The 16,636-nt window shown below is 30.5% G+C and overlaps 2 protein-coding genes and 1 non-coding gene across 3 annotated transcripts in view; all 3 read left to right on the forward strand.

Annotated features, from left to right (window-relative positions):
* LOC129915139 (GATA zinc finger domain-containing protein 14-like) overlaps positions 1-13,793 on the forward strand; it is a 70,799-nt gene extending 57,006 nt beyond the window's left edge. The window contains exons 2-4 of the mRNA XM_055994604.1: positions 12,751-12,796; positions 12,872-13,727; positions 13,771-13,793. Coding sequence (XP_055850579.1) covers positions 12,751-12,796; positions 12,872-13,727; positions 13,771-13,793 — 925 coding nt within the window. The remainder of the gene's footprint in view (positions 1-12,750; positions 12,797-12,871; positions 13,728-13,770) is intronic.
* Positions 6,226-6,298, forward strand: Trnaa-agc (transfer RNA alanine (anticodon AGC)). Its single transcript has one exon. It is a non-coding gene; the product is annotated as a tRNA-Ala (tRNA).
* The window catches only part of LOC129917157 (uncharacterized), a 32,942-nt gene continuing 29,183 nt past the window's right edge, over positions 12,878-16,636 (forward strand). Inside the window, exon 1 of the mRNA XM_055997542.1 lies at positions 12,878-16,237. Coding sequence (XP_055853517.1) covers positions 13,823-16,237 — 2,415 coding nt within the window. The 5' untranslated portion in view covers positions 12,878-13,822. The remainder of the gene's footprint in view (positions 16,238-16,636) is intronic.

Consider the following 16,636-nt stretch of genomic DNA (forward strand, 5'->3'; position numbering starts at 1 on the left):
GCTTTTTAATTAATTATTCAATATAATCTCGTTGATTCTGCTTACGTCAAGTAAAATTCCAAACCTCTTCTACATTTCTTTTATCGCTTCTTCTAAGGGTTGAGAGTGTAAAACAATTTTAAAACAAACACTTCTTTCTTTCGCATATATATCAAATATTCTACCGCAGACGACATTTCAGCCTCTCTTTGGCTAACAGGGAGTATAAAATATGGAAATAAATCGCTTCATCCGGTTTTTTACGGTGAATATCTTGGAAGCAAATTGATGAATATTCACATATACCGGCGAGAAAACAGCAACTCTGCTGATGGCTTGAGTTATAACGACTACAAAAGGTACTTCTTCTTTTGCTGGTATAGTAAACTGCCAATATGCTTGTTTCTTTTTGTTTGTCTGTGCAACAAAAAATAAACCCCATCACATTTGTTTGCCATCACATATGAATCCTTCTCATACTTATAGTTGAACAAAAAAAATCCCCAACGGATACCAGGAGTTGAAATCAACCCGCGTAATTTGATTTCCACCCTTGCTTTGGTTTTTATACCCCATATAAGAGGGTTGAGTGAATTCGTCCTGTTTGTTTTCCTAAGTTGGCTGTTAAGCAATTAAAAAACGTGTATGAGTTCAGAGGAGGTGGATTGTTGTGAAACGGTATGCTCCTTGGAGCCTCGTATAATGATACATGATGTGCTATTTACGATGACAGTTTCTGTTTTAATTTTACTGGATCGGCAGTGAATTTTAAAACAAACAAGGGATGAAAATTACAGTTGGTGTAGTTGCTGTGTGTGGTTCTTCAGCAATTGTCGTCAATTTTGCTCCCACATAAAGTTTTTTTGGAAAATATTTTTGGCTGGATGGAGAAGTCCTTCATTATTACACGATAGTTAGTCTTACTTTTTGAATTTTTTGTTTTCTTTTTTGAGGAAATTGTAGTAAGGTGTTGTTGTTGTTGTTTTTTTTTCCTCATGATTGCTCCATTGGGTGATGCTTTGTGTGTGGGATTTCCCTCCCCCTCATGATTTTGTTTACTCTTGCCTTAGTATCTAATTTTATTTTGGTTGAGATGTGATACAAGACGAGCAGAACCAACGACGATGATATTTGTGTATATTTTCATTTTGTGTATATTGTAAAAGAAAAGTTCTTCGCACAGTTTTTCCCCGACAAATGAAAATTTATTACCTGAGTGTTTTTAATTGTTTTAAGTGTTTTACGATGTTGTTTGTCTTATGTACGAACTCTTTCGCATTTTGAATTTAGGGAGAAAGCAAATGTAAAATTTTTGTTGGCATGAGTTCTTTGAATGCTCATCCATATGTATAGTTTTATTGAAATAAATCGCGTATAGATATCGTTGTGGTGTGGTATGGTGTATCACAGTTGGAATTACAAACGTGTCTTGCATATCTAATTTTAAAAATATAAAAGAATGAATATATTTTTTTTTTGTCTATAATTTCAAAGTTTAAAGAAACGAAAATTGTTGAAATTTTTATCGGGGATGTAGATCAGATGGTAGTGTACTCTCTTAGCATGGGAGACAATAGGGGATCAATCCCCCTCATCCCCAATTGTTTTTTGGTTTTTTTAAAGGTACATTTTTATTTTTTTTTTTTAAGTGCCCTTGGGTAACCCTAATTTTGGCAGTAATCGATTGTGGTAATTGATTACAAAAGTAATCGAATACAAAAAGGATTGATCTTTACAAAAGTTATCTTTAAAATGCGAATTTCTATGTGGCAACACCATTTTTAAGGAAAAATTAACACATGACCAAATTAGTCAGATCTGTACTTTTTTCAAAAAAAGCAACATTTAAAATGCTAATAAATATTAAAATTATTTAAGTAATGTATGCGTACAAATATGGTAACCCTATTCAAATAAAAAAAATTCAAAGCAAATGTGTGATTTTGTATACACTGAAAGCTTTAAAAATGTACCTTACTGAGACCTTCTTCTATCTTAAATAATATCGATTGCCATCTCTTAGATACAAAAAAATTACTCGGCTACCCTACCACCAACAATATTTTTTTTTCGCCTAAAATGTAAAACAATTGATAAAGTTAAAGGCTAAAGCTGATCAGATTAAGGTGAGACTGTTTTCGATCTAAAAAATGCATTACCTCAAAAATACAATCAAGTAGGCACTCGCCAACCCTATCTGAATGTTAAAAAACACCAAAAACCCTCATTTTAAAATTTGATCAATATATAAAAAAAATTGTATGGTGATATTTTTAAATCTAAGAAAGTACTGGGCACCTCACTCAAAAAGTTAAAATTTGTTAACTCTGTTAAATACGATACATATTTTGGGTAAGTTTTGTTTGTGTTTTTTTTAAACAGTGGAATATATGTGCCCTTAATTATGAAAGTGGACTAAGGCACTCCCAAAAATGGCATCAAATCTAGCCTAAAAATAATTATTATTTAAGGGGTAAAGTTTATTTGAAAGCGAAATCCCAGTAAATAAACTTCTTTATTGCTCCTCTAGTGATTTCATAAAAGAAATATAATTAAATCGTTATAATAAAATTATTATATAAGTTTTTCTTCAAACAATGCAAAAAGTGACTTAGTCCACTTTCATAATCATGGGCACATATCGTTGTCGAGTACGTTGAATATGATTGCCCAATAGCGAAATTCACATTTTTGATTTTTTGAAAAAAATTCCAATTCTTTAAAAAAAATTTATTTTTTTTTAAATGAAATGTTTTAAAACTTTGTTGTTCTACTTTTTTGAATTTTTTTATATAACAAACCATTTTTATAAAAATAAGATTTTTAAGTTTGTTTTTGTCTAAAAATTCATTGTTGTACAAGAAATTGAAAATGATATTTCGTTTAGAGATTAAGAATAAATGTTTTCGTAACTTTAAAATATGATTTTACGTTTTTTATGCTAACATTTCTTAAAAAATCAAATTAAAATTATTCTTTTATGATTTTTTACATAAAAAGCTTGAACACTCGCACCTTTGTTTTACAATTAAAACAATTACGTGCTATCCAGTCGTACTTTGTATTACTACAAGGACTCAATTTTTTTTTTGTATATACCTACCAGCCGGTTGTATAAATCATTGTATATCAACATTTGATACTATACAATTTGCCTACTATACTTGTACCTCAGGTCAAGAAATAAAAAGTAATGCTTCTAATATTTTTCGCTAACGACATTATACTTTAGTGTTCTGAGATCTTAAAATTTCTACTAATAGTCCAGTAATTTTAGGTTTTATCTGCGGAAAAATTCCTACTGGGCTGAATTTTGGTATACAGCTTAATGACGGCTTTGTTATGAAGATGTGAAAAATCGACATTGATATCGTGTCCGCGTTAAGAGTTATAGGGGTCAAAAGGTCACAAAAACTGGTTTTTCACGATTTTCAGCAAAACGGTAAGTCTTATCAAAAAATATTCAATGCAAGAATTGTAGACCAGATTATTATATATAAAAAGTGTCATGACACTTTTTTTCCTAAGACCCACCGTTTCTTGGGTATAACGATTCAAAAAGTTGAAGTTTAGTTGTAATCGTCATAGTCCTATTCCTGAAAAAAAAAACTCCTAACTGAAAAGTTCCTGAAATTTCATTATTTTTTAGCTTGAATTTCGTTCCTCCACTGTTAAGAATATGGGGAAACCAAAAAAAAATGGAAATTTTCGCCATTTTTCCGATTGGGGCCCTTCTCCCGAAACCATTTCCCTGGGAATTTTTGTTTAGAATATGTCTGAAAATATACAGGGTGTGCAATAGAGAATGGACAACCCTAAAACGGCTTATAGCTACACTCATGATTGTTCTAAAAACAGATAGAAAAAAGTTCTATCGCAACCAGTTCATAAAATATGGACTTTTTTTCGTTCAGTGTATTTTAAATTTTATCATCTTATGTTTTCGTTCACTTCAACCACGAATGAATGAATTTTATTTATTTCTTTTTTTTATAATTTTCTACAATAATTGGATGAGTACATAAACACTTTAAAAATTTCATAGCTATTGCACATTTTCGTAAAAAAAATTTTGAAATCTGTTTTTTGATGCAAAATGTAAAAAAAGTATTTTATGAAAAATTTTAAATACCTGTGGTATAAAATAAATCTATAAAAACCTAGGTGGCCATCTTTCTTAAAAATATTCTCCTTATACCAGAATATTTTTAAGAAAGTTGGCCACCTAGGTTTCTATAGATTTATTTTATACCACAGGTGTTTAAAATTTTTCATAAAATACTTTTTTTACATTTTGCATCAAAAAACAGATTTCAAAATTTTTTTTACGAAAATGTGCAATAGCTTTGAAATTTTTAAAGTGTTTATGTACTCATCCAATTATTGTAGAAAATTATAAAAAAAAGAAATAAATAAAATTCATTCATTCGTGGTTGAAGTGAACGAAAACATAAGATGATAAAATTTAAAATACACTGAACGAAAAAAAGTCCATATTTTATGAACTGGTTGCGATAGAACTTTTTTCTATCTGTTTTTAGAACAATCATAAGTGTAGCTATAAGCCGTTTTAGGGTTGTCCATTCTCTATTGCACACCCTGTATATTTTCAGACATATTCTAAACAAAAATTCCCAGGGAAATGGTTTCGGGAGAAGGGCCCCAATCGGAAAAATGTCGAAAATTTCCATTTTTTTTTGGTTTCCCCATATTCTTATCAGTTGAGGAACGAAATTCAAGCTAAAAAAAATAATGAAATTTCAGGAACTTTTCAGTTAGGAGTTTTTTTTTCAGGAATAGGATTATGACGATTACAACTAAACTTCAACTTTTTGAATTGTTATACCTAAGAAACGGTGGGTCTTAGGAAAAAAAGTGTCATGACACTTCTTATATATAATAATCTGGTCTACAATTCTTGCATTGAAAATTTTTTGATAAGACTTACCGTTTTGCTGAAAATCGTGAAAAACCAGTTTTTGTGACCTTTTGACCCCTATAACTCTTAACGCGGACACGATATCAATGTCGATTTTTCACATCTTCATAACAAAGCCGTCATTAAGCTGTATACCAAAATTCAGCCCAGTAGGAATTTTTCCGCAGATTGGGCTTAAAAATGACTAAAATGACTGGGCTATAAACCTTTTCGTAATTTTAAATGTCAAAGAATTGTCATATTGTTTCACTACTAACCATCAGCAATTAAAGTAAAGAGAAATTTTACGGTAACTATGGTGTATGAGTAACTTTTTATTATTTAAAAATCTTTTTCAAAATTTTATATTCTTAAGTAATTAAAAAAAAAATTTTTGGACAATTTGGCCATAGCCGTAACCTGTTTCAACTGTAATATTAGATCTAATGTAAGACCGAATATCTCTCAGGGAAAAAACTTTTAATGCACACATTTTAGATTGATTTTTTTTATGCAAAAAAGCTCAAATTCCAAGGGGGGTAAAATTTTACAAGAGATAAATAAAAACTTTAATGTGTAAAAATACACCCTGGATGGTTTTGGTTTGTGTCTTTTTAATATGGACGCTGCCGATACAATTAATTGCATACAATTCCTTGCATAAGTATAAACACACTATTAAAAATCAATTTTTTGGGTAAGGGTGATGTTTTTTTTTTGTTTTTAACTAAAAATACAAGTTTTTTTCAGTGTTGCATAAGCATTGCATTATATTTACTCCAAATAATAGTTTGAACAAAAATTAATTTCTGCACCAATTTCCGCTGCATTTTTCTTGGCCATAGTTTTAATTTTAATGAAAAAAATTTCTTCAGATTTCTTGAAACCAAAACAGAACAATATGTAGGTACCTTTATAATACAGTGTGGGACAAATATATATTACTTACTATATAATTTATTATTAGCCTATTAATTAAAGGTGAATGATTTTATATAACATTAAAAAAGCTATTGTTGTTCCATTCAAAGAGTAACAATTGCACTTTTTGTTCAAACCAACTTTTAATCAAAGTATGTAATTCATATAATCCATTTTCCCTCGCAAAAAAAGTGAACTAGTTTTGTTTTCATGAAGCAGTCATTCAGTTATAAAGTGTCTAAAAAAATGTCTTGAACAGGTTTTGCTGACCATGGCAAATGGGTTACATTAATGTGCGTCCGGCACACCTTTTGTTGGATTTTGTGATTGATAAAGAAAAAAACATTATACCTTTCGAATTGCTACTTATTTCTTGTATAGTTTTACCATTGCAGTACTTTCAAGTAGGGGATGTAGCTCAGATGGTAGAGCGCTCGCTTAGCATGTGAGAGGTACGGGGATCGATGCCCCGCATCTCCAGTAATCTTTTTTCAATGGGATAAGCTCTTATCATTTTTAAAATATTTTTTTGAATAAAAATTATAATTTAAAGTTCTATTTTAAACCTCTTAATAAGGCCTCTTTGGGTGGTCAAAAAAGTTAAAGGGCTTCCAATGACACTTTTTAGGGCCAAGTTAACACTGCTCAAAAAATCGTACACAACTAATGTTTAAATCTTCTTGCATTTTAAATTACTTCCAACTTCAAGACGCTCAATAAAAAAATACCCCTCAGTAAAAAGATGTTAATTTATAAAGAAACAAGGAATTCTTAATGCAATCAACGCCATACTCTATAATTTTTCCTCCAAGCAAGGAAAAAATGAAAGAAAACCCAAGATTAATTTAACAGATTTAAAATTTATAACTTCAAGACATGAATTGAGAGATTGCAAACAAAAAAAAAAATAATAAATTCCAAAAGAGAAACAATTATACAAAAAAAAAAAATAATAAGAAACCTCGCCACAAATCTTTTCACCTTAAACTAATTAAAAAATGTTCCTTCGAATTAATTCGCTTAAAAATGCATGTCCTTTGTTTGTAATGATTTAAAATTCCAACTTTATTCTTCATCAACGCCATCGTACGCACCAAGAAAAGAAAAAAGTGATGAAGAATGTAAGAAGGTTCTATAGCACCTGACTCTGGGACCGAGCGTGACGTGACTTCGGGTTTTCTCTCAACCACCATTTCCTCCTCCGGACTCCTTCTTTTAAACATTTCAAATAAATATTTTCATTAATCACAGCGATAAATATTTCATGGTATTTTTGTCAAGCATAAAAGTTTTTGACTTGCAAAAGTTTTTGAATAGCAAGTAAATTGAGGTAAATCACAAATTAGGTTCCATTTCAAAGATTCTGAGTGACATTGTTGTGGTTATGTTATATTTATATTGGAGGAGGGGAGAGAGTAGTAGTATTTTTTTTTTTCTTTTTTGAGGATCCTGATGAAACTGGGTAGATAAATTTACTTATAGATAGGTGCGACAAGATTTATTTAATATGCAAAGCACGTAGGTAAAAAGGATTCTTTTTCCTTTTGACAAGTTCATAACATTTAGAATTCACTGTTTGTTCAGTTGAAAGTGTGAGAGTTAAAAATTTGAAAAAAAAGTCAACCAGTAAACATTTTTTCAGAGCCCTACAGTGGCGTTTGCAAAAAAATATTTAGGTGTTTTTTTTTATAACAATTTGGTAAAATAGTCCAGATTTATTTATTTTTGTATTTATGTATTTTTAGTAAAAAGTTTGGTTTTTTAGTTCCAAATTTGGTTTCAAATATTTTAAACAAATTTGGATGTAGATAATGGTTCTTTTTTGAGCCATTGTGTTTTGAAAGAAAATGAGTTAATATCAACTTTCTGTCTATTTATCTGCTTGTCTGAATAAGGAGCTTAAGCAATTCCATACTTTTAAAAACTGATTTTTTTTTTAAAAGCCATTAATTTATTTTATACAGGTTTATGAATGATTTTGAAACAAAAAGTTATTATTAATTGAATGTACCTATTATTCCTTTCTGATACCAAAAAATGTTATACTCTTTCCCTTCTACCCATCCCAAAAACTGCATCCGAAAAGTCAAATATCCAAAGTCTTTGAAGGAATATTGTTGCCACATATCTCAATACCATATTTTTGGTATCATGGAAGAAAATTCGTCCGTTCTGACTTAATGGGGGAAATAGAATCTTATATAATTTTTAGGGGCATGTCGGGCTTTTCAAAACTCCCAAAAGAAAATGTTTAAGGATCCAAACTACTGCTTTATTTTTAATTCAGACTCCGAATTTTTATAATTCCGGAGAACATGTTTTCTAGTATACATATTACATAGTAAATATGAAAAAGGGATCATGTCCACTTTAATCCAAGGAGAATGGGCATTTTGGAAATTTGCGAATCTATTAATTCATTTAAATTAATTTCTTATTTAAAAATTATTTTTACTTGCGATATAGGTACTTATATACGGTGACCATATTTCTGGAAGCGAAACCCGGGACAAATAAAAAAAATCGTAAGATCATTTTGAAAATATTAATTTTTCAGAAAAAAAATAACATTTTCTGAAATGAGTTTTCATAATTTTTCCTTATTTTGATATCAAGATTTCCTAAACGATTTAATTTGAGCATTTTTGATGAATTCATTTAAATCGTTTACGAAATCAGAAATCATTTTTTAATCAAAATCAGGAGAGCTGTTTTTTAAAATTTTAATTTTGTTTAAATTAATTTGAAATTGTATGATCTTTAATTCAACTTTTAACTTGTCCTTAAAAGTTTATAAACTCTTCTTCTTTACTCTTTCATTTGTTGTTCATTATTCGAAAAAAAAAATTTCCTCTTGTAGCTTTTCAACCTGACAAACAAAACCTGGAACTTATTGACTAACAATTTTAAGAACTAAAACCTAGTCTAGAGAAAATTTTCATACGTAACCAGTACAACGAAATCGTAAGGGAAATTTTTTCTTTTCGTTGCACATTACGCGGTCTAGCCAACGAAATTCTTACCTGTGCTAGAATACTTGGAGAGTTTTCAATCGTTTGTCACTCCAATTTATTTGTCCAGTCAATTTTTCTTGCTCCAAAAGTTTTTTAACTTTCCTTTTGCTTCATTAGCGTACTGAGCTGAATGCTTTATCCGAAAAATTAGAAAAAATTTAATTTCCAACCACTGTTTTCTTGTTTTCTGTACAAATATTGAAAATAGAATGTGCAAATACGGGACAATCACGGGACAAATAACAAAATACGGGACACTTATACGTCCCGGGTTTCTTAAATAAAAACCCGGGACAAGCTGTAGAAATACGGGACAGTCCCGGGTAAACCGGGACGGATGGTCACCGTAACTATATATCAAGTTATGCATTCGTACAAAAAAAAAAAATTGAGATAACATTTTTCCATGACATTACGATGGTAGACAATGCCAAAAAAGTGGGTCCCGGAAGTCCGTCTGTCTGTCTGTCTGTCTGTCTGTCTGTCAGTCTGTCTGTCAGTCTGTCAGTCTGTCAGTCTGTCTGTCTGTCTGTCTGTATAAGGAGCTACAGCCTAAACGGATGGACCGATTAATGTCAAACTTGGTATGTAGCGTTATTTGGCGACTCTCCAGAGGGGTTTTTGGAATTAATTTTTTTGGACCAAAAATAACGGTACTTGTCATATACCGATTTTAGTAAAATTAAAATAGCTCGAAAACGGCTCCAACGATTTTGTTTAAAAAATTCAAATGTTAGTTTTACGCTAAGGTCTATATTTCAATGAAAAATTTTTTATTTGAAAATCATTATTAACGGTACCTGCCATAGAACCGTTTTTTTTAAATTCGAATATCTCCGAAACTTCTTATTCGATTTCAACGAAACTTTTTGTGAAGAAGCATTTATATAATTTAAATATAAACCAAAAATAAAATTTTCAAAAAAATAATTTTTGGATTTTAAAAAAAATTTTGAAAATTTTTTTTTGAAAAATGAAATTTTCGAAAACGGGACATTGAATTTTTTTGAAATTTTGTTTTTAGATGTTGATTAGTGATTTCTACAAAATGGCATTACAATTTTATTTTTAAACTTTTTTTCCAAAAAATTATTTATAAAAAATTGTTTTTTTAAAAAACGGCTCTAACGATTTTGAAAATTTTTTTTCTAAAAATGCACGTTAATATATCAATCAAAACTGCATACTTGTTTTGGAGGGCAATTTAATTTCAGATTTTATTTTATTTTTTTTTTTAAACGAATTTTATTTTTTTTTCCAAATTTCTACATAAAAAGTCTTAAAAATTTAAGCAACTTTAACTCCAAGAGCAAGTTCGTGCGACCCAGTCGTGCATTTTATTTTTTAATTCACTCAGTTTGTTTTTTTTTTTTTAATTACTTTCAGTAGCCTTTTTTATGAAATAAAACATATTTTTTTTATGAAAATAAACTGGGCTTTAATAAAAAGCACAAAAAATTAATACTCATTAACGTGTTTTTTTAATTAAATGATATGAAAGTGTAAAAAACAACTTCAAAAACGAAGAAAATTGTGTTTGATGCAAAATTGTGGAGAAACGGTTGTCCGCAGAAAAAAAGTTTTTAGACAAACTAAAACTGTAATAAATTCTTGATTGGTTGTAAAAAAAAACTTTCGAATATAACGTAGTTTGGCAAAGATGAGGCCAGTTAAAGGACAAGAGAGAAAAAATCATAAAAACTGTGGTAACTCGAAAACGGGACGAAAACGAGAAAATTAACTCTAAAGTTTTTCGACTTAAAATGACCTCAGGAATCCATGGTTTTCATTTGGGGCGGTGACTGTGGGACACCCTGTATAAAGATATAATGTGAAAAACAATGAAAATATTACATTAACAAAACTTCAGTTCTCAATGGAAAAGTAAGAATAGATTAAAGTAAAAAAACTAGCATTGTATCCAATCGTTGACCTAATAGAAATTGACAATTGATTCCATATCCTGACCGCGTAAATGAAAAATTGACGTTGTGACGCTAGACTTTTGTACCTTATTGGCTTCAGATTCAGATGTATGTTAGACCGCGGAAAGTTAATTTTTTTATAAAGATATTCCGGTTGTTTTTGGTGAATAATATTATAGAGCATTTTGACGGATTTTAGCTTTAAAAAGTTTTCAAGTGTACATCCAAGCATGCGATTTGAATATTCAGAGACATGGTCATAACGACCAAGGTTGAAAACATATCTTGCACAGGAGTTAACAGCAACTCTGAGTTTACTTAGGGAGCTTGTGTCAGGATCACAGAAAAGTTCACAGCCATAGCTGATAATAGGGACAATAAGAGACTTCACAAGTTTAAGTTTTAATGTGTCAAAAAATTGTTTAAAAACTAAATTGTATATATACATATTTGCAATCTCAAAGCTAATAGTTATTGTAGTTTGTAGCTAAATAAATAAATAAATTAAAATGCTAATTCTCCGGAATTTTTCCCCGATTTAGTAGGTACAGTAAATTTTTTGATTTTATTTCCTCTATATGAAAATATTGATTAATATAAATTTAAGTGTTTATTTTACTATACACATATATTTTTTGATAACAAAATTTGAACCATTACTTAAATGATTTCATTTAATAAAAAATGTCATTAAGCTAGCTTTAAATATCATCAGTAAGAACTTTAACCGGAAAGTTGCCTTCAATACGTTACTTAACTTCGAGAATTTCTAGATAATTTCTATCTCAATTTAGTTGCAATCAGGGTTGTAGGTAAAAAATTATTTTTTTAATGCATTTGTTTTCTATTAAAAATTAAAATAATATAATGCAAATAAAGCATTTTTGCATTAAAAAAAAATAAATAGATATTTATTGCAACTGAAAAAAATTTGCATTAAAAAAAATTTATTGGAACTGAGAAATATTTGCATTAAAATAAATATTTATAGAAATAAAAAAATTTTGCATTTAAAGAAATGTTATTGCAACTGAAAAATATTTGCATTGAAAATAAAAATTTTTATTGCAAATAAAAAAATTTTCCATTAAAAATTTTACTGCAAATAAAATATTATCTGCATTAAAAAAATTCAATGCAAAATGTGTGCATTAAATATTTGTTTTTTAATATTTGTCGAATTTCTTACAATTTTGGCTATTAGCTGTTTTAACTATAATATTGAACGTGAACCTAATAAAACAATAATTGTTCTTATAATTTGAAGAATTCATCCAAAATATTCTGAAATAAGTGCATGGATTTTTCCTTAACTATCCCCGTTTTTTTTTCATTTTTATTAAGTTTCTTTCTGTTCTAATCCTCTGAGAAAAGTCACAGAAGTCAATTAAAATGACAAAACGTGACTCCATTCCAAGATGGTATTCCCTCAACCAGGAGTATATAGTTGATAGCATGAAGTGTTCTTTCTTTCTTTTCTTTATTTGTTTTTTTTTTTCCAAGTTGAAGGAAAATAAATATTGAAGTTCTGGGAGTGGATTGTAAGAGTTTAATGAGAAAAGGTAAAACGTTATTATATGTCCTTGTGTGTGAATAAATGTTTCCTCCATTCTCTTTCCACAATAGTGTAGTGGTGTTAAAATCCTACCAGTTTGAGTTCACGTTTACTCGTAAATACAAAAACGTTTTAGAGTTTTCACTAATTGTTGCATGTACCCTTACAATCTAATAAGATCCTATTAATACCTGACAACTTGACATATGAAAACCTTTAAACAACAGCTTGAAGACTTTGAACTAGGTAATAGTATAAGGGAGGTTAGATTTATTTGAAAAGAAGCATATTATCTTATAGAGGAAACTGAGTTTGAATGTCATCAACAACGATAAAAGTTGATAACAATTATAAAAAAGGTTTTATTTTGTTTCAAAATGATTTTTCATTCCTTACTGTAATTTGCAGTATTTGATGTCCTCTTTTTTTTTATTTCAGATATCAAAGACCAGAAAAACCCTATCATCGACATTCAAATCAGAGAGTAAGTTTTTTTTTCCTAAAAAATCACAAAATTCAAATCAATTGAAAGCTTATTTAATTTAAATAATTTTTACAGCGTGATAATAGAAACCATTACAATTCAAATTACGACTCTGACCGAAATTTCAATCGAAGGCCATACCAAAATTGGAATTCTTCTTCGAATCCAAATAATTTCAGTAATCGTGTGTGGCAACGTAACTATAACTCAAATCATTCATATAATCGATATGGAAATTCAAATTATCAAAACTTTAATAATTTCCAAAGAGATGGCGGAAACAATTATCCCAATAATCACTCACGGCAGCAATCTGAAACTTTTAGAAACTTTCAATCACCAAATGTTGAATCGGTGCAAAATAACATAGGCAATTTTTTGGATAATTCCGAAAATCAAAACTTTTGTGCGGATAATAGTGCTGGAGATATTCCGGTGCAAGAAAGCAATCCACCTGATACAGAACCTACTACAATTCAAAATCAAGAAGTTGCATTTAATCAACTTGATGAATACTTACCAAATCAAGTTGACGAAAATCAACAACTAAACAACGACACTTTTCCGCTGGAACAATTAACAGAACAAAACCAAGAACAAGTTTCATTTACCATTGAAGAAATTAATGAAGATTTTCAACCTATCCAACAAATACACGAAAATATTCAAGAAGAATTGTCAACAAATCAAAATATTCCTTCAGAGCAATTTGAACAATTAAACCAGTACAACAGTCCAAACCAAAGCACAAACGATCTACTTGCCAATATAAAAACCGAACTTCCAGAACCAGAATTTAATTTAGACAACTGCCTTAATAGTAACAATCCTTCTCCTCTAATTTCTGTTATTCCGATTTCCCGCTTAATCAAAAGCGAAATTCAAGACTTGAATAGAAATGATATAATTGCTCCAACCACTCCCACTGGAAGTAGACGTTCCTTAAGACCGAATTTAGTACAACGGAAAAAAAGCATCTCCAAAGACGGCAGTTTGAGTGAAAATCTTGTTCAACGTGTTGCTAATATGGACAAAGTTGGTATTAAAAATGTTATCAATAGTTCTGGTACAAAATACGATGCAGCATTAAAAATTCAAGCACGCAAAAAGCTTCGCGAAGAAATCCGAAAGCAATTAAAGTCGATGAATTTTACTCCACCGGAAGATAATGAAAATAATGTTCTTATTCCGGATGAAATTGTTGATTCGATGAGCATTCCTGCAGTAGTATTGGATGAAATTAGAAAAGCTTTCGGTATAGTTTTAGTTGAAGATAAAAATTCAAAAATGCCTGCAGATATTGCTGAAAAAGTCGAAGATAGCCCTCCTCCAAAACCGGCTGTGGAACCTCTCATACAGCTAACTGAAACAACCGAAAGATCTACAAAATCTCCTTCTCCCAAAGTTACTCCTGAACCTATCATACATTCAAGCGAAAGATCACCGAAATCTCCCGACCTTATGAGTAGAATCAAAATGTTAGAAGAATGCAAATCTCAATCCGAAAAATCAACTCCTAAAATTAAAGTAGAACCACCAAGACGAAGCCGGTCTACAGAACCGATTCTTATAATTGATTCATCATCAAGCTCATCCAGCTCCGAATCTAGCAGTGATTCGGATACAAGTTCAACTTCTAGCGGAAGTAATTGCAGTAATTCTTCATCCTTCAAACGTCGACGAAGAAAGAAACGAATACTTGAAGCAAATGTGGTGGGAAATTTTGAAAAACTCATCCTGCCAAATCTTACTCCCGCCCAACGTCGTCGGTACAAAGAGAAATACTCCAAAACTACAAAAAATTCTTTACTGTATATCTATGGAGTTTGTGTTAGCAGAGCGAATAGCAATAAAAATCCTGCTGATGAAAAAGAACAACTCAAATTGAAGCAAAATTTAAGCTCTGCTGACAATGCTCAAGCTTTAGAATTCCTAATGAAAGCCATACTTAATCTCTTTGAAAAGCAAAAAGAAACGCTAAAGAAAAACAAAGTGAATAAAACTTTGGCAACGCAATCGCAAATCAAAAGTCCCAATCTTGTTAGTGATATGAGAAAAAAATCAAATCAGAGATATTCTGATGTTGACAAAGAATCGCGAAGGAGGCGAAGTGAAAGTGCCAACTCGGTAGAATTATCGAAACATCAAAGTACTGATAAATTGGATAAGAAGCAGGAAAGTCCTAAAAGTGCGAATGCATCAAAAAGGGTGTCGTTTTCGGATGATGGGACACCTGTTGTATTGGAAATAGAATCAGATTCTGAAACAACGGGTGGTGAAAATCCACCCTCAAGGCAATGGAAGTCTCCAGGCGAGAAAAAGTGCATTGAAATTGAACCGAATATGCAATTGAGTAGTCTGGGAACTTTGAAATCACCCTTAGAATTGGAAACAGCGCTGAGTACACTTGGAATGATGCAATCTCCATTAGCAAACTATTCATTTGATATAGATTCTTTGAAGTCGCAAAGTAAAATTGGAGATGAAGCTGTAAGTAGTATTCGTGAAATTGATGTTAAACTAATGGAACTTCATAAACGAAAAATGTACATCGAAGAAATGATTCTCAAATTGCAAAAAGACAAGATGGAGGTTGACTTGTGGACGATGAAATTACAAAATGAAAAGTTTATACTGCTGAATTCAGCTTTGACGTGTGCTTCGAGTAGTTCGGGTTCACCGAAAGCAGTTTCGGTAACAAAACGGAACTTAACAGAAGTTTTAGTTGAAGATGATGTTCAAGCTCGAAAAAAGCGTTGTCAGAGAGATATTCAAGAAATTCCAGCCGAAGCTACTAGTGCAATCAAAGAGATTATATCCAAAATGATATTAAAGCCTAGGCAGACAAAACAACAAACAAGACGAACTATAAGTAGTTCGAAGGATGAAGAAAGTTCAGAAGAAAAGCCAAGACCGACAAAACAAACAAAGCAAACAAGAAAAACTACAAATATATCCAAGGATGAAGAAAGTTCAGAAGAAACATTAACTCCTAGCAAACGAAGAAGTTCTAGAATATCAAAAGCTCAAGATAAAAGCGATAAAATATCATCTAAGAAACAATCTAAACCACAGCTGGAAGTACAACCAACTAAAGTTATCGAAAAAGAACAAAAACAAAAAGAGAAAGAAAAAGAAGTAATAGAAGAAGAAGATGAAGATGTTAAGACTGTAGAAGTTCCAAAAATCGATTATTCAAATGTTGCAAATGGTAATCTTGAAGGATGGAAACTTCCAATTACACAAATAATAGTTATTGGTGAAGCAATAGTTGCAGCTTCAGAAGATGGAAATATATATAAGTTTAATATAAGAACGCGAGTGTTGGAGTCGAAATTTTCGAAACACACCGAAGCCATAACACAAATTTTTACCTGTCCAAAGGAGAATTTTGTATACACAACATCACTAGATGGATTTTTGAAGAAGACTTCAATTGAGGTAAGTTTTATTAGATTTAATAAATTACAAACTTTTCCATAGTTAATTTTTTTACGTATATAAAGAATGTGTACTAGAGTGACCGCAACTCCCATAGAAATTTTTTTTGTTCGAATTTTTATTCAAGGGGACCTCAAAAACTGTTCAGCCTTTGCAGATTTTTAGTTAGCCAACATTAAAGCTCCATTTAATAAGTCTAAATGGTATCAAAAACCTCTGTTTTTTCACTGTTTTGCGAAGAAAATTAGCTCTAGCTCCCAAACAGATGGGGCTATTTTCTAAAATGTTGGCTATGTAAAAATCTGAAGGCTAAACATTTTATGGGCTTCCCCCGATTAAATCGATTTCTTGCGGTCACTCTAATGCGTACAGTACACATGTACATAAGTCATAATTTTT

The sequence above is a fragment of the Episyrphus balteatus genome, chromosome 3, assembly GCF_945859705.1.
Source record: "Episyrphus balteatus chromosome 3, idEpiBalt1.1, whole genome shotgun sequence".
Lineage (NCBI taxonomy): Eukaryota > Metazoa > Arthropoda > Insecta > Diptera > Syrphidae > Episyrphus > Episyrphus balteatus.